This window comes from Heterodontus francisci, chromosome 3, assembly GCF_036365525.1.
Source record: "Heterodontus francisci isolate sHetFra1 chromosome 3, sHetFra1.hap1, whole genome shotgun sequence".
NCBI lineage: Eukaryota > Metazoa > Chordata > Chondrichthyes > Heterodontiformes > Heterodontidae > Heterodontus > Heterodontus francisci.
The window spans coordinates 140,013,978-140,036,129 of NC_090373.1; the positions used below are offsets into that span (position 1 = coordinate 140,013,978).

General features: G+C 45.1%; 1 protein-coding gene across 1 annotated transcript in view; it reads left to right on the forward strand.

The window, feature by feature from the left end:
* Positions 1-1,375: 1,375 nt before the first annotated feature.
* LOC137361872 (MFS-type transporter SLC18B1-like) overlaps positions 1,376-22,152 on the forward strand; it is a 69,883-nt gene continuing 49,106 nt past the window's right edge. The window contains exons 1-4 of the mRNA XM_068026478.1: positions 1,376-1,694; positions 5,912-6,054; positions 7,296-7,391; positions 19,793-19,866. Coding sequence (XP_067882579.1) covers positions 1,673-1,694; positions 5,912-6,054; positions 7,296-7,391; positions 19,793-19,866 — 335 coding nt within the window. The 5' untranslated portion in view covers positions 1,376-1,672. The remainder of the gene's footprint in view (positions 1,695-5,911; positions 6,055-7,295; positions 7,392-19,792; positions 19,867-22,152) is intronic.

Below are 22,152 nucleotides of genomic sequence, written 5' to 3' on the forward strand. Positions count from 1 at the left end.
ATTTAACTGTGGTCACAATGGCTACTCTGCACAATAACTGTGTGCACTCCCTGTTCTAAAACCGGTCGGCACAGACTCGGTGGGCCGAAGGGCCTGTTTCAGTGCTGTATCTCATTATTTATTCAAAGCTCACTCACAAGATGAAATTGACATTGTTTAATCAAAGCTCACTCGTACTCAGTGATTATATTATCCTATTACAATGAAGACACATCCGCAGTGGTTACACAGCCTTTAACAGAAGCTCAAAAGTATATGTCCACAGACCATGTTATCCTCAAGCAATTAACACTTATTACACTCTGTATTAAAAATTCACATCGCCTTTGTTCCTGTAACCATGAACAGACAGCACCTTGTGGTTTATCAGAAATCTTCACCCTGCACACATCTTCTCCTTGTGTGCTGCCAGCTGTGTCTGTGTTTGTGCAACTCCAGCCCGGTTAATCATGAAGCTAGCTAATTTTAACTCTTTACTTGCCCTCTTCACATCTAGATTATCAAATAAGACAGGTGGATAATTGAGCTTAAAGCGTTGTTAGGATTAAAATATATTGGGTTTTAAATCACAGGCTTTTGATCCCACCAGGGGAGAGTGTTAGAGCAGGGATTGCTGCAATATGATTAAGGCAATGTTGCTGTCGATCATGCATCAAAGGTTTTGCACAGTGAAGCCATGGCTCAGAAAAGCAATGATAGGAAGTAACAGTATGGTAGGAAAAGATATGCGGTCCTCATCCCTATTTGTTCAAATAACTGGGGGGGGGTCATAAAATATGTCTGATTTTTTTCACAGATACCATAGAATAGTTTAAATTTCCATTCAAGATGCTATAAAAACATAATATTATTAGATGACATATACAGTAATGTGGACAAGCAAAACAAAATGGACTATCAAAGAGAAAACTTGTATTTACATTGTTCTTCCACAACCAGCCCACTGGGGTGTATACTGGACATTCATAATAATATTTACTTTTAACGTTTCCTCTGCTTTTTGTGGTTCAAGTTTTTTTAAATTAATTGTGCTCTATTTAAAAAAGCTCTTTTGTTGTCCTTCGTTTGTTTGATGACACTGAGGCAATCCTGTACCTACTTATTGGATTATTTAGAAAAAGCATTTCTATCATGTCTCAAGACATCCAAAAGCACAATCAAGCAATTATTTTTGAAGTGCAATTCCCATCTATATGTATGAAAACACTCCAGTCCCTGAGGTGGTGACCAGTTGTGGAAGGCTACATGCATATTGGCTGTTGCATACTCCCAAGATTGCAGAAGCTCTGAACTGAGCTGAGAGGTGAAAAACTTTCACATTGTGTCCCACAGGCTTTCGCTTAACCTGCAGTTAACGCTGTGTCGTGAATCACTGGGCTTCCGGTGTCTATTTCGTTTGGTTTTCGCGACAGGAGCTGTTCTGGTGAACAATGGGACAGTTGCGAGGACGAAGAGATTATTCATTGCGACAAACAAATTGAATGCTTTTAAATCAGGACTTTGATCCATAAAACAGTGCGGAGTTATTTCTGAAATATTGCGGGTAAAGCTGAGTGAAGCGGATCTGAAATTATCTTGAACGAACTGAAGTGTTTGGTTTGCCCTCGATCCAGTGCGATACACAGCAGCACGAAGAGTTAGAAATCACCACCCGTCAGGAGTTAGCACTACAATGTCGAGTGAAGGAGATGAAGGTAATTCTCGCACTGGTCTTTCTCTATGTTTACTTGACCTGTTTGTTCGCTGGTTCTGGCCTGTGAGCAGCAGCGAGACTGTAGGGAGCCCTGGATCAATACTAAAAATTCCCAAGTGGTGGTGTTGTGTTAAATGGAGTATAATGAATATCCAAAATGTGACTACACAGAAGGGGTTGATTGGTTTGAGGGCAAAGGTATTTTCTTTAATTCATTCACAGGATGTCTGTGTTGATGGCATCCCTAATTGCCTCTGAGAAGGTGGTGGTGAGCCGTTGCCTTGGACACTGCTGTCCATGCAATAATGGTATTCCACTGAAGGGCTGTTCGGGAGGCAGTTACAGGATTTTGACCCAGCGACAATATAGGCCCACATCTGGGTGGTGTGACTTGGAGGGGATCTTGTAGGTGATGATGTTCCCATGCATCTGTTGCCCTTGTCCTTCTAGGTGATAGAGGTCGCGGGTTTGGAAAGTGCTGTTGAAGGAACCTTGGTGAATTGCTGCAGTGCATCTTGTATATGGTACACACTGCTGTCACTGTGCATCAGTGGTGGACAGAGTGAATGTTTCAGGCGGTGGAGAAGGTTTAAGGGCTGCTTTGTCCTGGATGCTGTTGAGCTTCTTAAGTGTTGTTGGAGCTGCACCCATCCAGGCAAGAAAAGACTCCTGACTTGTACCTTGTAGGTGACAGAAAAGCATTGGGGAATCAGGAGTTGAGTTACCTGCCACAGAATTGCCAGCCTCTGACCTGCTCTTGTAGTTTAGTTTAGTTTAGAGATACAGCACTGAAACAGGCCCTTCGGCCCATCGAGTCTGTGCTGACCATCAACCACCCATTTATACTAATCCTACACTAATCCCATATTCCTACCACATCCCCACCTGTACCTATATTTCCCTACCACCTACCTATACTAGGGACAATTCATAATGGCCAATTTACCTACCAACCTGCAAGTCTTTTGACTTGTGGGAGGAAACCGGAGCACCCGGAGAAAACCCACGCAGACACAGGGAGAACTTGCAAACTCCACACAGACAGTACCCAGAATTGAACCCGGGCCACTGGAGCTGTGAGGCTGCGGTGCTAACCGCTGCACCACTGTGCCACCACAGACTGATCCAGTTAAGTTTCTATTCAATGGTAACCCCCAGGATGTTGATGGTGGGGGATTCAGTGATGGTAATGTAGTTGAATGTCAAGGGAACATGGTTAGACTCTCTCTTTCTGGAGATTGCCATTGCATTCCCCTTTGTGGCGCAAACTTACTTGTCACATATCAGCCCAACACTGGATATTGTCCAGGTCTTGCAAATGTAAACATGGACTGCTTCAGTATCTGGGAAATTGCAAATAGAGTTGAATATTGTGCATTCATCAGCGAACATCCCCACTTCTGACCTTGGGATGGAGAAAAGGTCATTGATGAAGCAGCTGCAGATGGTTGGGTCAAGGACACTACCCTGAGGAACTCCTGCAGTGATGTCCGGGGCTGAGATGATTGACCTGCAACAACCACAACCATCTTCCCTTGTGCTAGGTATGACTCCAACCAGTGGAGAGTTTTCCTTACAATTCCCATTGATTTCAATTTTGCTAGGGCTCCTTGATGCCATACTCGGTCAAATACTGCCTTGATGTCAAGGGTAACCACTCTTACCTCACCTCTAAAATTTACCTTCTTTGTCTATATTTGGACTAAGGCTCTAATGAGGTCTGGAGTCACATGCTCCTGGGGGAACCCAAACTGGGCATCGGTTAGGAGGTTATTGGTGAGTAAGTGCCACTTGATAGCATGTCATTGACACCTTCTGTCACTTTGCTGATGATGGTGGTAATTGGCCAGATTGGATTTGTTCCGCTTTTTGTGGGCAGGATAAACCTGGGCAATTCTCTGCTTTGTTGGGTAGATGCCAGTGTTGTAGCTTACTGGAACAGCTTGGCTAGAGGCGTGACTGGTTCTGGAGCACAAGTCTTAAACACTGTAGCCTTTGCTGATTGTCTTATGGGGCTCCTGGCATGCTCTTCTACACTTTTCATTGAACAATGGTTGATCACCTGGTTTGATGGCAATGGTAGAGTTGAGGGATATGTCGAGCCATTAGATGACAAATTGTGGTGGAATGCAATTCTGCTGATGGCCCAAAGCACCTCATGGATGCCCAGATTTTAACTGCTAGATCTGTTTAGAACCTATCCCATTTAGGAATGTGAGGCTAGTTCTGGAGCACAAGTCTTCACTGCTACAGCCATGTTCTCAGGGCCCCTAGCCTTATTTTGCTGAAAATGCTGGCAAATGTTTCAGCCTTGCCTTTTGCACTGACACGCAGGACTCCCCAGTCATTCAGGATGGGGATGTTTGTGGAGCCTTCTCCTCTGGTTGGTTGTTCAATTGTCAACAACCATTCACAACTGGATGTGGCAGGACTGCAGAGCTTTTATCTGATCCATTCGTTGTTGGATTGCTTAGCTCTGTCTGTCGCATGCTGCTTCTGCTGTTTAGCATGCATGTAATCTGTGTTGTAGTTTCACCAGGTTGGTAGCTCATTTTTAGGTATTCTTGATGCTGTTCCTGGCATACTCTCCTACACTCCTCATTGAACCATTGTCTTGAAGGTAATGGTAGAGTGGGGGATATGCTGGGCCATGAGGTTACAGATTGTGGTTGAATACAATTCTGCTGCTACTGTTGGCCCACTGCCCCTCATGGACGCCCAGTTTTGAGCTGCTAGATCAAAGAATTGTTACAGTGCAGAAGGAGGCCAATCAGCCCATCATGTCGGCACCAGCTCTCTGAATCAGCAATTCCTTTAGTGCCATTCCCCCGCCTTCTCCCCGAAACCTTGCACATTCTTCCTTTTCAGATAACTATCTAATTCCCTTTTGAATGCCTCGGTTGAGCCTGCCTCCACCACACTCTTTGGCGGTGCATTCCAGATCCTAACCACTCACTGCATGAAAAAAGTTTTCCTCATGTCGCCATTGCTTCTTTTGCCAATAAACTTAAATCAGTTCCCTCTTGTTCTTGATCCTTTCACAAGTGCAAACAATTTTTCCCTATTTACTCTGTCCCGACTTCTCATGATTTGAATACCTCTATCAAATTAAGCTACATCTGTTCTGAATCTGTTCATTTAGCACGATGGTAGTGGCACACAACATGATGGAGGGTGCTGTCATTGTGAAGATGGGCTTTGCCTCCACATGGACTGTGTATTGTCATGGGCAGATGCACCTGTGACAGGTAGATTGGTTAGGACTGAGGTCCAGTCAGATTTTCCCTCCTGTTGGTTCTCCCACCATCTGTCGCAAGTCTAGTCTGGTAGCTATAACTTTCAGGGCTCAGCTAATAGTGGTGCTACCAAGCCACTCTTGCTGATGGGCATTTAAGTCTCCCATCCAGCGTACATTCCTGAGTGCTTCTTCCAAGTGGTGCTCAACATGGAAGATTCAGCAGCTGACGAAGGGCGGTAGGTACTAATCAGAGAAAGTTTGCTTTGTGGAAGTTCTTTGCAAATGGTTTGGTATGACTCCACCCTACTTTTAACTAGATAAATGATACTAAATACTGTACTACTGACTTAATTGGATGTCACATCAATATCTGGGAAGTGACAGTATTCTCTGGAAGGGTCTCCATCCAAAATATTAATCTGTCTCTTAAAACACTGACCAGCATTTGTTGGGTTCAAATCCAAAATAGTTGAGTTCTAACTAGTCTATTAATTTTTATCTGATTCATTTTTAGAGACTTTACTTAAATGTCTCTATATAGGGCCTGTGAAGAGGGAGTGGGGAGAGGAGCTATCTCCCCAGCACCATGGGAAGTGTATAATCAAAACAGTTGAGTACAAATTGGAGGATGTCAACTTACAAACTGTACAGTACTTTGAAACCATTTCTTGAGTGCGGCCTTCAGTTATGGACACCAAGACCCAAAAGAGACATTTGAGCTCTAAAGTTGGCACAAATAAGTGCTTCAGAGGGTGGAATTATGAGTTAAGATTACTGAAATTTGGACATTTCAACATTGACAGGAGGAGAAGTAACTTTATAAGTACTATTCTGTAGTTACTGCAGATTTCTGGTCTTTACGACATAATTTTTCTCGCATTCAGTGTCACCTGTTCTTCCTGTAAGTTGATCCTACACCCCAATAATGTTGTACAGCTGCTGGAAATTGGCTTTAACCTCTTATCTTAAGTTTGTGACAGTTTCAGGTGATAAGAATGAAAATTCGAGAACTGAATCGCAGAAGTGGACAAGATCTCAAATTTTCACATTGATATCTGCAGCATCGCTCAACTTTAGCTCTATGATTTGTTATTCAATTTTGGGGCCTTTCTTTCCGAAAGAGGTAATAAAAATGTCTTGCATTTAGATAATAGTTATGTTCTTTTTAAAGATCTGCTTGAAAATTTGTTTCTTGGATGTTGTAAATTGTAAATCCTGAGACTTGAGTTAGTTTGGTAACAGCTGTTTAATTAAATCGTTCAGTGAATATGTTTAGCTTATTTTTACTATTAAAGGATATTGATTGTATTTGTTCAGCAAACTGTTGGTAGACATTTAATATAAATAATTTAGCTGACAATGCTCTTTATTAACTGTTTCTCGCTGTTGTATATAATTTTGTTTTGAGAATATATTGCACTAACACATACTGCTTGGATTATCGTAAGTGGCTTGCTCACTTCCAGGGTGCTGTTCTTAACTGATCCACTTGTGTGCAACAAAAGCCTAATGAAGCTACCTAATAATCTTTTAGTTTCAACTATTTGCATTTATATACTGCCTTTTTAATGCAGAAAAACGTTCCAAAACAATTCACCAATGCATAATAAAGAAAGGGTGCTGGGCCAAAGGAGGAGATATTAGGAGGGGTTACCATAAGCTTGGTCAAAGATGTTGATCTTAAGAAGGGTCTTGAAGGAGGAGAGAGAGATGGAGCAGTTTACAGAGAGAATTCCAGATTGTGGGGCCCAGGTAGGTCAACGAGACCAAGGGTGATGGGCATGTGGAACTCGGTGCAGAATAAGATACAGGTTTTTAGATGGGCCAAAGTTTAAGGAGGATTGGGGATCGGAGCTGGCCAGGCAAGCATTAGAATAGTTGAATCTGGAGGTGACCAGCCTGGGTGAGGGTTTTAGTAGCAAGTAGACTGAGGTAGGGTCAGATAGGCAGTTTTAGTGGAGAGGATATAGAGTTGGAAGTTCAGCTTGGGAATGAATAGGATGTGATTACGAGAAGTCCGATTCAGGCTGAGATAGTGGCTAAGTCAGTAGCAAGGGCTCAGAGTTTAGGGTGTACATGGAAGATGATTTTCCCAATGTTTGAAGGAAATTGTGACTCATTTAAGATTGGTTGTCAGACATTAAGTCGGACAGTGCAAAGGCCTTGAAATGATTGAGAGAGGTGGTGTGGAGAGTTTGGTCTTGTGATGTGTGTCTGGAAACTGACTCCCCAACATATCTGCAGATCATATTACCAAAAGGCATCTTGTGGATGAAAACATTCCAAGGATGGATACAAAATATTTTTAGTTGTAAGCTGCTTATTAATCATGTATAATAAATTTATTCTATATTCTCTTTGCAGGCAGGAAAGAAAGGAGCCAATGCCTCTCTAGTTGGAATGATTTTTGGTTGTTTTGCTTTAGTTAATCTTCTATCTTCACTGATATTGGGAAAATATGTAAGTACAATATTTTTATATTTTTGTTCTGTTGAATTTATGTGCACTGGGATCTTAAGGTTTTTAGCTAGTAGCACTACCCACTGGCAATACCTTTTTCATGTCAGGAAAGCACAGGCTAACAGTCTGTTTTATTCAAGCAGTTTATGACAAAGGTTTCTGGATGATCTATTGAGTGTTAAAATACTGTATTGGGCTACAGTTTTTACTGCACCCAATACACATCAGAGCCTGCTGGCTTTATTGTGCTTGGGAGTCAGACTGGGATTGGTTTCTCAAGTTCCTCCATCTCTCAGTCTGCTGAGAGAATTTGGGGAATTAAGGTTCAAACTAAATAGCAGAAACTCAAAGTTAATAATCTCTGGTTTGTTATCCGCACCACATGCCAATAGGCATAGGGAATAACAGTTTAGAAGGTTAAATACATGGCTGAAAGAGTGATGTGGGAGGCAGAGGTTTTGCTTCGTAGGCCACTAGCACCCCTACTGGGGAAGGAGGGAGTTGTTCTGTTGGGACCGGCTCCGCTTAGCTGCTGGGACCAGTGTCCTCGTGAATCAAATAACTAGGGCAATACACAGGGTTTTAAATTAATAGGGAGGTGAGGGTGGGGTGAGAGGATTCAAGAAAGGGTAATTCAAAAGCAGCAAGATAATGGCAAGGATCTAGAGCAGAGCAGTGTTTTGAGTAAAAATGAGCAGAGTGGGTCAGGAAGGTGCAGACAGAGTAAAAAATATAATAGGGAATTAGTGACTAAGGTGATGTCAGGGAAAATTAGAAGAAAGACATGGCCAGGATTTTACCCTTGGCGGATGAGAGCCATCCACCGACGGTGGTGATCCTGTTTCCGCTTGGCCTGGGAATCCGACCTGTATTTTGCAGGTCTCCGGCCTTTAATTGCTCTGAGGCGGACTTCCGCCCGTTTGAGGCAGGACGTCCCGCCTAATAAAGCTTTCGGCCAATCAGCGGGCCGGCAGTTCTTAGTCTCAGCAGCACCAGCAGGAGCGGTGGCGACTGATGGGACTGCAGCCCAGCTACCCGAAGAGGATGTCGGGGAGCTCGGAACCAAGGTCAGTTTCGGTTGCCTCGCCGGGGGTGATCTGTCGGGACCTGGCGAGGCAAGGGTGGTCGATTTGGGGGACGGGGGGCATTTTGGTTGTTTGGGGGTGGTTGGGGCAGCGGGGGTGGCCTTTCATTAGGCAGAGGGTGCCCAATCATGAGGGCACCCCCACCAGACCTTCAGAGAGCCACCTGCTTTTAACAGGCGGCTTCTCACGGGTCTTGGCCGCCAAACTGGCCACAGGTAAAATCCCCGTGGCGGCGGGCGGAGGCCCTTAAGTGGCCGTTAAGTGGCCACTTAAGGGCCTTTGGCCTGGGGTGGGTGGGCCATTTTTCGCTGCCACCCTGCATAAAGTGGCGGCGGAGGCAGGAGCAGGTCAGGAAGGGCTTCCCAAGCCTTCCGCTCCATTTTATGCCCTACAACCGCCACTTTCCCACTTTTTGGGGGCGTGTAAAATTCAGCCCAAAGTTAATAGCACTTTATCTGAATGTGTGAAGCACTCACAATCAATTAGATGAATAAGTAGCACAGATAAAAATCAATAGGTTTGATCTGATAGCGATTACAAAGATGTGATTGCAAAGTGACCAAGGTTGGGAACTAAATATTCCAAGATGCTTAATTTTTAGAAGAGCCACTCCAGACCGGTCAAGGCAACGGAATCGTATTTTCAGCATGCCAGTGACGTGTTCAATGGTGGATGGGTTGCAGCATTGTACCTCTCTTCAACAAAGCTGCACTTCCACTTCAAGCCTAAGCCCAAGAAAGGTCTAATGACAACCCAAAGAAATTTCAAGTCAGCAACCTGCAAGCCTCATCTTACACTGACAGATATCAAGCAACCTTACAGACTAGACTGGAACATCCTGATCTCACTGCTGATTCCACTCCAAAAGGACTCTGGGAACACATCAAAGCTGCAGTACTGGATACTTCCAACAAGGTCATCGGACCCAGAACAATAGAGACCGGTTTGATGAAAATGACAAGGAAATTCAAGATCTGCTAACACTAAAAAGGTCAGCTCATCAGGCTCACCTGGCCAGCCAAGAGAAAAAGATGCATGCAGCATCCTTCAATGTAAACTGAGGAACATCCAAAATGACAGGTGGATCACACTTGCGGAAAAATTTCAACTGTCTGCTGATACTGGCGACATAAGATGTTTCTCCGAAGCACTAAAATCTGTCTATGGACCAGTACATCAAACCCAAAACCCCCTGAGGAGCGCCGATGGCAAGACCCTACACACCGACAAGCAGTCAGTCCTGGATTGCTTGTCGGAGCACTTTGAAACTTTCTTCAGTTCCAAGTGCCCAGTGATTGACACTGCCATCAATCGCATCCAACAACAGTCTGTCAAAGAAGAACTGGATGACAGCCCAACTCTGGAGGAAACTGTGACCGCCATCAACCAGATGAAGAACAACAAAGCCCCCAGAGCCGATGGAATTCCACCCGAAGCTTTGAAACATGATGGCCCTGCCCTGTACACCAAACTCCATGAGTTTTTCACAGCCTGCTGGGAACAGGGCAGGATTCCACGGGATCTTCGTGATGCCGTTATCATCGCCTTGTACAAAAACAAAGGAGAAAAATCAGACTGCTCCAACTACTGTGGGATCACCCTCCTTTCTATTGCTGGGAAGCTCCTGGCTAGAATACTTCTGAACAGGCTTGTGCCTACCATTGCGGAAGAAAACCTTCCAGAGAGCCAGTGTGGTTTCAGAGCAAACAGAGGCATCACAGGCATGGTATTTGCACTCAGACACTTACAAAAAACATGTCGTGAGCAAAACAAAGGCCTGTACATCACTTTCATAGACCTCACCAAGGCATTCGACACTGACCAGAGATGGACTTTGGAAAATCCTTGAAAAACTTGGATGCCCACCCGGGTTCCTGACCATGGTGAAGCAGTTTCATGAAAATCAGTACAGATAAGTCAAGCAAAACGCGACCTCTTGAGCCCCTTCTGTATTTCCAATGGTGTGAAGCACGGATGTGTGCTGGCCCCGACCCTGTTCACCATCTTTTTCAGCATGATGCTGCAGCAGGCAACGGAATACCTTAAGGAGGGAGTTTACTTACACTTCCGGACTGAGGGAGGCCTTTTCAACCTCAGGTGTCTTAGGCTCACATAAAGACACAAGAAAAACTCATCCATGAACTTCTTTTCACTGATGACTGTGCTGTCCTGATCCACAGCCAATCAGACCTGCAACATAAACAACACATTTTTCCAAGGTGGCAGAACTCTTTGGACTAAAAATCAGTTTAAAGAAAACTGAAGTGCTGCATCAGCCTGCACCCCAAGAAGAATATAGATCACCAAGCATTATCATCGAGGGAACCGAGCCGAATGCCGTCAAGCAATTTACTTATTTGGGAGAGTCATCTTGTTTGATGCCACCATAGACAAGGAAGTGGACAATAGGCTTTCAAAAGCAAACAGTACATTTGGCAGACTCTACAAACGAGTGTGGAGCAACCACAGCCTCAGGGCACAGACCAAACTCAAAGTGTACAAAGCCATAGTCCTCACCACCCTTCTGTATGGCGCCAAATCATGGGACCTATACCGCCGTCATGTATGCCTTCTGGAGTGCTTCTATCAGTGCTGCCTCCGCAGCATCCTCAAGATCCACTGGCAAGACCGCATCACAGACATTGAAGTCCTGGAAACAGCCAACATCACCAGCATCGAGGCCATCCTCCTGCAAAGCCAACTACGTTGGGTGGGTCACGGTGCTTGGATGGACGACAGTCGCCTGCCCAAGATCATGTTGTATGGAGAGCTGACTATGGGTAAAGGGAACAGAGGAGCCCCATGCAAACGTTTCAAGGACTCCCTGAAGAACTCCCTCTCAGTCTACAACATAAACCATCACCAGTGGGAGCCGCAGGCCGTAGATCATGATGCCTGGAGATGCTACATCAGGAGGGCTACAGATACCTTTGAGATTGAGCGAAGAACTAGCATGAAAGAGAAATGGAGAAGGATAGATCCAATTGCCCCCAGCAGCGACTACACCTTCACTTGTACCTGCTGTGGGAGAATCTACCCATCACGGAGAAGCCTGACTGGCCACCAGCGGGCCTGCAACCGATGACTACAACCTTCCCAAAATCTTCATCCACGAAGAAATGCCAAGAAGGTGTGTCCAGTGATGGTTGTGGTGGATGCATGTGCATCTCTCTTCAACAGCGCTATGGGGATGATGCATGGGTGTCATCAACCATGTACCAAGGGGGGTAACCCTTTTCACCTAGGATCCAGCCGTCCACTTCGACTGGTTACTCGAAAACTGCTGGCAGCTGGGAGATTGTCAAAATATAGGAGTCATGACACCTCCCTGGGAAAATTGTACAAACATGATTCTTCTCCTGTGGTCACAAACTAGTTACACGTTTAAAGAGTAGAAGCCTTTGCGACTGCCAAAGACAGCAGTCTGGTCCCAGGAACCCTAATGGCCACATGAGTACAGTCGATCACCTCTTGCATTCCAGGGAACCCAGCGATGGCGCCAAAGGCCGCAGACCTTGCTGTCTGGTGGTCCTTGTCTACAGGTAAGTAGATGAAATCATTGGCATGTCGAAAAAGGGTCACCTCTTTGATGCACTAGTGGGTCACCGACTGCAAGATGCCACATATGTCACCCGTGGATCCCTGGAAGGAGCCACCTGAAAAAAAAGATTGAGTGCAGCAGTCACCTTGAGGGCAACTGGCATGGGATTCCCACCGAAGTCGAGCGGCTGCAGGTTGTGATGCAGGATCCTACAAATCTCTGTGATCATTTCACGTGACATCCTTAGGCGTCTCTGGCATTGCCTCTCTGACATTTGTTGGTAATTTGTCCTTGTCCTGAGGATGCGATGACGTGCCAGCTCCCGTCTTCGATAAGGACATTCCTGGATGTTATCATTTGGAGCATCCTCACCTTCTTGTTCTGCCTGTTGCTAGTGATCAGGCATCATGAGTTGAGGGAAAAGAGCCCTCCTTAGTCGCTCCCTTTGCTCTTCTACCCATGGTACGAGACAAATTGAGTGTATGAGATCCATGTCGCTGAGGCTTTTCTGAACAATAAATAAGCAGAGCGTAGAGATTCAGGCCTCTGTTGCCAGTGAGCTGAAACATGGAGGTAATGAACAGCTCCTTTTATATCTGCCTTCAAATTGCAGCCAGGTAGAAGACACACTCACTGTCATTTGTCTCCTCCCACTCTCCCTCTCCTTGAGTGTCCACGTGGTTTCCATTATCACTGGAGAAAATGGTGCGTGTAGAATTCAGGGCAAGTATCCCCACCTTCCAACCTCCTCCTGCAACCTTCCAACTTGAACCCATCACCCTTGGCCCACCTAATGTTACCATTACCCTTCCCTCCGTTACCATTGAGCCTTCCCCCATTACTGTGCATTGTGTAATCATCAATTTATTCATGCCATTCCTCTCCCCTGTTCCTCCTCCCATTACTATCGACATGCCAATTCTTACCCTTGAATCTCCTCACATTGAAGTGACCATTGTTGCGAGTCCTGTTCAGATACCTACCCATTAGTCTTCACCTTCCCCCCCCTCCCCCTCCGCGCAGAATCCATTTGCCCCCATTGATTGTGACCGTACCCTCTGCTAGCCAGTACCCTCAATTTGCTCCACAGCTCTCCGACGTCGATAGCACTCAGCACTCCCTTTGGGCCCTTGCCAAATATCTTCACACAGTAATGATCTAATCCACCATTCAACAACCTGGACGCTCCATTCCGCCCTCCCCTGCTCCCCTCCCCACCCTTCCCTCCCCGAGTACCCTCCCTGCTCCTCCATCTTGCCCCCAGTTATGCCTTTGCCACTATCCCCTGAGATGATTCACCTTGCTGGTGTCGTGCCGGGAGGCAAGCATCCATTCCAATGCTGCCGTTAGTTTAACAGATGAGTTAAAGAGAGAAGAATACAGACCCGAGACTCAACTACACAAATCTGACTGCTGCATGCCACAATGAAACATTCATGAACCGGGTGGCATGGAAATATCGCTCACCATTCAATTAATCTGGCGGGTAGGCTTAAATTGTGACTATGCATATAGTAATGAATATTCATGTTATTTAAATGAATGCAAAGCTGCAATCCACTACTATGCTTGGGGAACCCCGGAACGCTGCAAACCTGCCACCAACTTAATTCCTTTAAAATATCCTGCCATCGGAAATCCAAAAAAAAAACACCCGCCTAATTATAGCACCCTGTATGCCAACAAATCCGTTGCGGCAGACAGCATAAAATTCCCCCCAAAGAGTCTGCAAAGGGATATAAACGGGTAAAGTGAGTTGGCAAAAAATTGGCAGATGGAGTTTAATGTGGTAAAATGTGAGATTATCCACTTTGAGAAGAAGAATAGAAAAGCAAAATATTATTTAAATAGCGGCGAACACTGAGACATTCACTGTGATTTTTGAACAGCGGTAGCAGTGAGAGTGCGAGCCAGGGGGCAGCTGGGAAGGTAAGTTTCAGTATAAAGTACTTACCCAGCAATTCGGCAGCTTCTTTTTGAACAGCGGTAGCAGTGAGAGTGCGAGCCAGGGGGCAGCTGGGAAGGTAAGTTTCAGTATAAAGTACTTACCTCGCGATTCGGCAGCTTCTTTTTGAACAGCGGTAGCAGTGAGAGTGCGAGCCAGAGGGCAGCTGGGAAGGTAAGTTTCAGTATAAAGTATTTACCCAGCGATTCGGCAGCTTCTTTTTGAACAGCGGTAGCAGTGAGAGTGCGAGCCAGGGGGCAGCTGGGAAGGTAAGTTTCAGTATAATGTACTTACCTAGCAATTCGGCAGGGTGGGAAAAAAACTGAAAAAGTGACGTCACAGGAAAGCTGTGACCTGATTGGCTGGTAGGGAATCTATACCGAATTTGAAAATAAAACTGATAAAAATTGATTAAAACACTAATTAACTAATTAATAAGTAGGGTAACTAAACCAGAGGGAGGAGATTCCTGTATTTAGACAGCATTTAATATTTATTGTAGAAATCTAGCACTAGGGACCACATAGTGAAGTGTATCATAATTTAGCAAGGATTTAATAAGTATTTATTTATTTTATATCAATTAACTATTTAGTGATAGAAATGACAGTTAGAGGGGTGAAGTGCTTCACCTGTGAGATGTGGGAAGTCCGTGACACTTCCAGCGTTCCGGGTGACTCCATCTGCAGGAAGTATACCCAGTTGCAGCTCCTCACAGACCGCATGGATCGGTTGGAGCGGCAACTGGATGCACTTAGGAGCATGCAGGTGGCGGAAAGCGTCATAGACAGGAGATTTAGAGAAGTGGTTACACCCAAAGTGCAGGCAGATAGATGGGTGACCGCTAGAAGGGGCAGGCAGTCAGTGCAGGAATCCCCTGTGGCTATCCCCCTCTCTAACAAGTATACCGTTTTGGATACTGTTGGGGGGGATGGCCTATCAGGGGAAAACAGCAGCAGCTAGAGCAGTGGCACCACGGTTGGCACTGTTGTTCAGCAGGGAGGGACAAAGCGCAGAAGAGCAATAGTTATAGGGGACTCTATAGTCAGGGGCACAGATAGGCACTTCTGTGGACGTGAAAGAGACTCCAGGAAGGTATGTTGCCTCCCTGGTGCCAGTTTCAAGGATGTCTCTGAACGGACAGAGGGCATTCTGAAGGGGAGGGTGAACAGCCAGAGGTTGTGGTACACATCGGTACCAATGACATAGGCAGGAAGAGTGAGGAGGTCCTGCAGGGGGAGTTTAGGGAGTTAGGTAGTAAGTTAAAAAACAGGCGGTGGATGTTGTCTAAATGGACTTTAGTAAAGCCTTTGACAAGGTCCCGCATGGCAGACTGGTGCAAAAGGTGAAGTCACACGGGATCAGAGGTGAGTTGGCAAGATGGATACAGAACTGACTCGGTCACAGAAGACAGAGGGTATCAGTGGATGGGTGTTTTTCTGAATGGAGCGATGTGACTAGTGGTGTTCCGCAGGGATCAGTGCTGGGACCTTTGCTGTTTGTAGTATATATAAATGATTTGGAGGAAAATGCAGCTGGTCTGATTAGTAAGTTTGCGGACAACACAAAGGTTGGTGGACTTGCGGATAATGATGAGGATTGTCAGAGGATACAGCAGGATATAGATCGGTTGGAGACTTGGGCGGAGAAATGGCAGATGGAGTTTAATCCGGACAAATGTGAGGTAATGCATTTTGGAAGGTCTAATGCAGTTGGGAAGTATACAGTAAATGGCAGAACCCTTAGGAGTATTGACAGGCAGAGAGATCTAGGCGTACAGGTCCACAAGTCACTGAAAGTGGCATCGCAGGTGGATAAGGTAGTCAAGAAGGCAGACGGCATGCTTGCCTTCATCGGTCGGGGCATAGAGTATAAAAATTGGCAAGTCATGTTGCAGCTGTACAGAACCTTAGTTAGGCCACACTTAGAATATTGCGTGCAATTCTGGTCGCCACACTACCAGAAGGACGTGGAGGCTTTGGAGAGGGTACAGAGGAGGTTTACCAGGATGTTGCCTGGTCTGGAGGGCATTAGGTATGAGGAGAGGTTGGAAAAACTCGGATTGTTTTCACTGCAACGACAGAGGTGGAGGGGCGACATGATAGAGTTTTACAAAGTTATGAGTGGCATGGACAGAGGGTGGAAGAGCCAGTTACTAGGGGACATAGGTTTAAGGTGCTAGGGGCAAAGTTTAGAGGGGATGTGCGAGGCAAGTTCTTTACACAGAGGGTGGTGAGTGCCTGGAACTTGCTGCCAGGAGAGGTGGTGGAAGCAGATACGATAGCGACGTTTAAGAGACATCTTGACAAATATATGAATAGGAAGGGAATAGAGGGATATGGGCCCCAGAAGTGCAGAAGGTGTTAGTTTCGGCAGGCATCAAGATCGGCACAGGCTTGGAGGGCCGAATGGCCTGTTCCTGTGCTGTACTGTTCTTTGTTCTTGACACAGTGGCACTAAAACTTCCAGCGATGCAGGTTACACTGAAATCTGGAAGTTGCGGTGCGTCTCCATGGGCTCCAGAAGAGCCCAAGCTGATGGTCCTACCAGGCCGGTTTCTATGGCAGCAGGGCCCTGTAATTCAGGAATTTGAGCTGATTGCCCAGAAGTTAAGCTAGTTTTTACGCAGATGTTTTTAGGGCTGATACTCGCAGTTGCTGAGCCTGCTTGGCTGCACATCCACCATTAGAAAGGCACCAGCAGCACGATTTTTGATGGATCTGTTTTAAAAAAAAACTCTTTAACTCATTTAAAATAAAGTTTAATGCCTGTGCTGTAAGATGCTGTGATTCATCATAGTTAAGTTACAGACAGTAGGGAGTAATTGTGGGTCCGAAATCTAATTGAGGGGGCTCTTATAATATCAAGCTGCATTGCCTGAACTCAAAGAGTTCAGACCTATCTTGTAAAACCAAGATTAGATTAGAGTGTTAAAACACTCTCTGCTCTCCAATAATAATCCTAATGATATACAGAATGTATCACTGTCCCAGGAAACTGTGGACTCGTCTCCTTGTCTGTTGCTTCTCTGCAGCACACTAATAGCTAAAGTAATTTACTCCTTCATTGAATTACTGCTGATTTTAAAAAAGGATTGACAGAAGCAGAAGTATATATTTGTATAGATTTAGTTGCTGTGGTCTTTGATAAACTGGCAATTGGTGCTGGTGAAGTGTGATGTTTACAGGAGGGGGTAAAATTTGTCTGTGATGTCATTCTAGCATGTTATCCATTTGACGATTCCTTTTCTATTTTGGAGCTGCAATCTGCTGATTTGCATTAAAGTGACATTTAATTTGAGTTGAGCAATTCTTGAATGTAACTGAACCAGTACGGGGTACCAACAGAAAAGGTAAAATCATTCAAAGCACTCATGACAACTCAGGGTCAGGATGGTGCTATCATAAAAATATTTGAATTGCTACATAAGTTTAAGAACATTCAGTAAATAATGGAATGTGTTTGACTAAGAGTGACAGATATTGGAGCATTTGGCAAACTGTATTTGGATGTTTTTTCATTCTTTCTTGGGATGTGGGCATCGCTGGCGAGACCAGCATTTATTGCTCATCCCTAATTGCCCTTGAGAAGGTGGTGATGAGCTGCCTTCTTGAACCTGCAGTCCATGTGGGGTAGGTATACCCACAGTGCTGTTAGGAAGGGAGTTCCAGAATTTTGATCCAGTGACAGTGAAGGAATGGCGATATAGTTCCAAGTCAGGATGGTGTGTGACTTGGAGGGGAACTTGCAGATGGTGGTGTTCCCACGCATCTGCTGCCCTTGTCCTTCTAGGTGGTAGAAGTTGAAGGTCTGTAAGGTGCTGTCGAAGGAGCCATGGTGAGTTGCTGCAGTGCATCTTGTAGATGGGGCACACTGCAGCCACTGGGCATTGGTGGTGAAGGGATGAATGTTGAAGGTGGTGGAGGGGTGCCAAACAAGCAGGCTGCTTTGTCCTGAATGGTGTCAAGCTTCTTGAGTGTTTTTGGAACTGCACTCATCCAGGCAAGTGGAATGTATTCTATCACATTCCTGACTTGTGCCTTGTAGATGGTCGACAGGCTTTGGGGTGAGTTACTCGCTGCAGAATTTCCAGCCTCTGACCTGCTCTTGTAGCCATGGTATTTATATAGCAGGTCCAGTTCAGATTCTGGTCAATGGTAACCCCCAGGATGTTAATAGTGGGCGATTCAGCGATGGTAATGCCATTGAATGTCAAGGGGAAATGGTTGGATTCTCTCTTTTTGGAGATGGTCATGTCTGGCATGATGAATGAAGGAGAAGGTGCAGGAGCACACATCAGTTGTGTTCAATCTTCAAGTGATGTGATAAGCATGCATTGAAGTTGACATATGAATTAGGAACAGAAGTAGGCCATTCGGCCCCTCGAGCCTGCTCTGCCATTCAATAAGATCATGGCTGATCTGTTTGTGTCTCGAATTCCACACTCCCATCTACCCCCGATAACCTTTGATTCCTTGCCTAATAAGAATCTATTTACCTCCGCCTTAAAAATATTCAATGACCCCGCCTCCACCATCTTCTGAGGCAGAGAATTCCAATGTTGCGCAATCCTCTGAGAGAAAGAATTTCTCTTCATCTCTGTCCTGAAAGGGCAACCCCTAATTTATAACAGTGCCCCCTAGTTCTGGACCCATCCACAAGAGGAAACATCCTTTCCACATCCACCTTGTCAAGACCGTTCAGGATCTTATAAACTTCAATCAAGTCTCCCCCTCACTCCTCTGAATTCCAGTGAAAACAAGCCCAGTCTGTCCAATCTTTCCTCAGAAGACAACCCGCTCATTCCAGATATCAATCTAGTAAACCTCCCTGAACCGCCTCCAACGCATTCATATCCTTCCTTTAAATAAGGAGAGCAAAACTGCACACAGTATTCGAGATGTGGTCTCACCAATGCCCTGTACAACTGAAGCATAACATCCTTACTTTTATTGTCAATTCCTGTCATAATAAATGATAGCATTCCATTTGCCTTCTTTATTACTTGCTGCAGCAGAAGTTGATAGGGGAAGCATTTCTATCAGTAAACATCTTTGCAGGCCATGCAGATAATTCACTGAACTGTCAGGACATCTGGGATTGTCTCTGTACCAGCTTTTGGAAGAGTCTGAATCTATATCCAGGCTCAATCAAGGGTTTGTGTAACCGGTTATCTTCTTAAAAACAAATCAAATTAGCTATGGGCAGGACTGCATTTTGATCACCATAGACCAGGGGTCAGCAACCTTTTTTACCTGAAGACCCTTGCATAAATAAAAACTATTGGGAGCATAAGATTGAAAATTCAGCATTTCTGATAGCATGAATATATAATAAATAAAATACATGTATTGAATTTATTTATGAATCGAAAAAAATTAAAATGGACCTAACTCTGAATTATTGCGTTTTTTGACTTTTTACTATAATTTTGTCAGTAAAGTCATTTTTAAAACAAACTTTAACTTAAGAATTAAGACAATTTTTCAGATATTGATTCTCATGATAAAATTGCTTCTAATACCACAAATTAAACAGACTACTTACGATGCAATAATGTCAATTTTGGAATTGACAGTAATGCAAATGGATAATGGTTATGGCTTTTTAGCCAACATTAAGTGATTACCCATGTTAAGTGTGGAAGTTTTAAGTGGTGGGGACTATACTTGTGCTTTTTGTTATTATAGCCCTGCACAATTGATTTAAAGCTACTGATGACGTAGTCATACCTGTGCAAATGTGTATTCCATATAAGCATGTTGAGATGGCACATTGTTTTGTTGACTATTTAAAATGTCCTGGTAACTTGCTTTTTCATTTTTTTCAGATTGTGCAAATTGGAGCAAAGTTCATGTTTCTGGCTGGGATGTTTGTTTCTGGCTGCTGTACTATCCTTTTTGGGTAAGTTTAGTTTTTGCTTGCAATTCAGTCCTGTGCTGTTGAATGTTTATGTTGGGGCTACAGATTGTGGCAGTCTTTCAGCTGTGTGCAACTATCTCAAACAGCTTTTCAACAGACACTCACTTATTTCAATAAATTACACATTGGGAGGGAGTTGGAATGCATTTACAAACACTGATTTAACTGTCAAAATTCTTTTTAAAGTTCAAAAACTAGGATTTGACCAGATTTTTTTTTTACAATGTTGAGAACGAAAATCCTACATAGACCATATATTTGGAAAAGGCAGAATTCCCAGGTGTAAAGTTGATTCTCAAAGATCCTAATGAGGACTGTTCTCAGTACATTTATAACTGTACACTAAATTTTAATGGCCTTAAGTTTGAGGTCAGCAACGAATGAATGGCGTTTGTCATTCATTATGCTGACAATTGTCCACAGGTCTTTTTGTGGGCTTTGAGTGACAACTTATGGTTATTAGATGCCTGATATGGCGCAGCACCCTCTTCAGAGGATCTGGGACAAAGGCAAGCAACAGTGTGGCTCCTCAACCAATCAGAATGAAGAATCCTCACTGAAACATACAGGGCTGCATCTTGTTTCCAGCCCAACGTTCGGTTCCGTGGCGGGAGGAGGCCGGAGAATTGAAGTGGCAGTGGCTGCCACGGAACTCGACGTGGGATTGTCAGGCCTGATCTTCCTGGCAGCAGAGAAGCTCCGTGGCGGCCCCTCCATCTCTGTGGTGCAGCACCCCGAATTAGCATATGTAAATTACATATTTGCATGAATTAAAATGCAAAGCGCAGCGAGCTGTCCTTCAGTTCCTGATCTTCAGCGCGATGTGCGGCAGTCACACGCCATCACTTTCCCGTCTAGGGAAAGTTGGCGCCACCGAAGTGGGAAAGGGGTGAACTCTGCACCCTAATGAGTACGGGGGGTGGGGGGTGGTGGTTGGTGGCAGGGAGAAGGGATGAATTCTGCATTCTGATGGATGGGGGGGTGGAAAGGGTGAAGTCTGCACTCTGGTGGGTATGGGGGCGGGGGAAGGGGTGAAGTCTGTGTTATAGTGTGCGGTTTGCAGGGCTGGCAGCCTTTTCAAAATGGAGCCAGCACCTACAACAGGTGATGCAGTGAACGGCGTCACCAAGGCCACCCCCGCCATGTGATGGGGGGGCGGGGTGGCCGCCACCATCAATATGTAAATTTGCACACAGTGGCGCAGGTCCCCTGGGGGGCAGCTGCCACATTCTGTGCCCGCCGCTGCTCCCAGTGGCAGGAATACAAAATCCAGCCCACAGTATCTAAACCAGAAAGTGTCAGCTAGAATATTTAATTCGATGTAAGGTTATTCACAGAAAGTGAAATAACGAGAGGGAAAGATAGGATTAAGAGAACTAAGAGACATAAGGAAAATGTTTTTTGCAAATATTTAAAAAAAAAATCTCAAGCAATAATTAAAACTGAAGGAACGAGACTACACACTTGTAAAAGTTAATTTTCAGTGCCAGAAAGGTTGCACGGCAATAATTAAGACTTGCCATCCGTTAATAGTTCACTTGCACTTGAATGAACAAGCCCTAATGTTCACGGTGTGTTAACCTGTATTTTAATGCGGATTCTCTTGACGAGATACCGGTGTAAAGCAGCTTGTGGAGGAACAGGGACAATCGGATAGCAACTTCCTGATTGCTGCATTTTCTGCGAATGAAACCAGACGAACCGCCTGGTATCGACCTAGGCACCAGAAACGACAATGGCAAACCCAGCCCTGTTGACCCTGCAAAGCCCTCCTTACTAACATTTGGGGGCGTGTGCCAAAGATTGGGAGAGCTGTCCCACAGACTAGTCAAGCAACAGCCTGACATAGTCATATTCACCAAATCATACCTTACAGACAATGTCCAGACACCGTCATCACCATCCCTGGGTATGTCCTGTCCCACTGGCATACCAGATCCAGCAGAGATGGTAAACAGTTGAGTGGGAGTTGCTAACATCAACTCCAGACCTCATGAAGTCTCATGGCATCAGGTCAAAAATGGGCAAGGAAACCTCCTGCTGATTACCACCTACCGCCCCCCCTCAACTAGTGAGTCAGTACTTCTCCATGTTAAACACCACTTGGAGGAAGCACTGAAGGTGGCAAGGGTGCAGAGTGTACTCTGGGTGGGAGACTTCAATATCCATCACCAAGAGTGGCTCAGTGGCTCCAAACTGACCCAGCTGGCTGAGTTCTAAAGGACATAACTGCCAGACTGGGTCTGCGGCAGGTGGTGAGGGAACCAA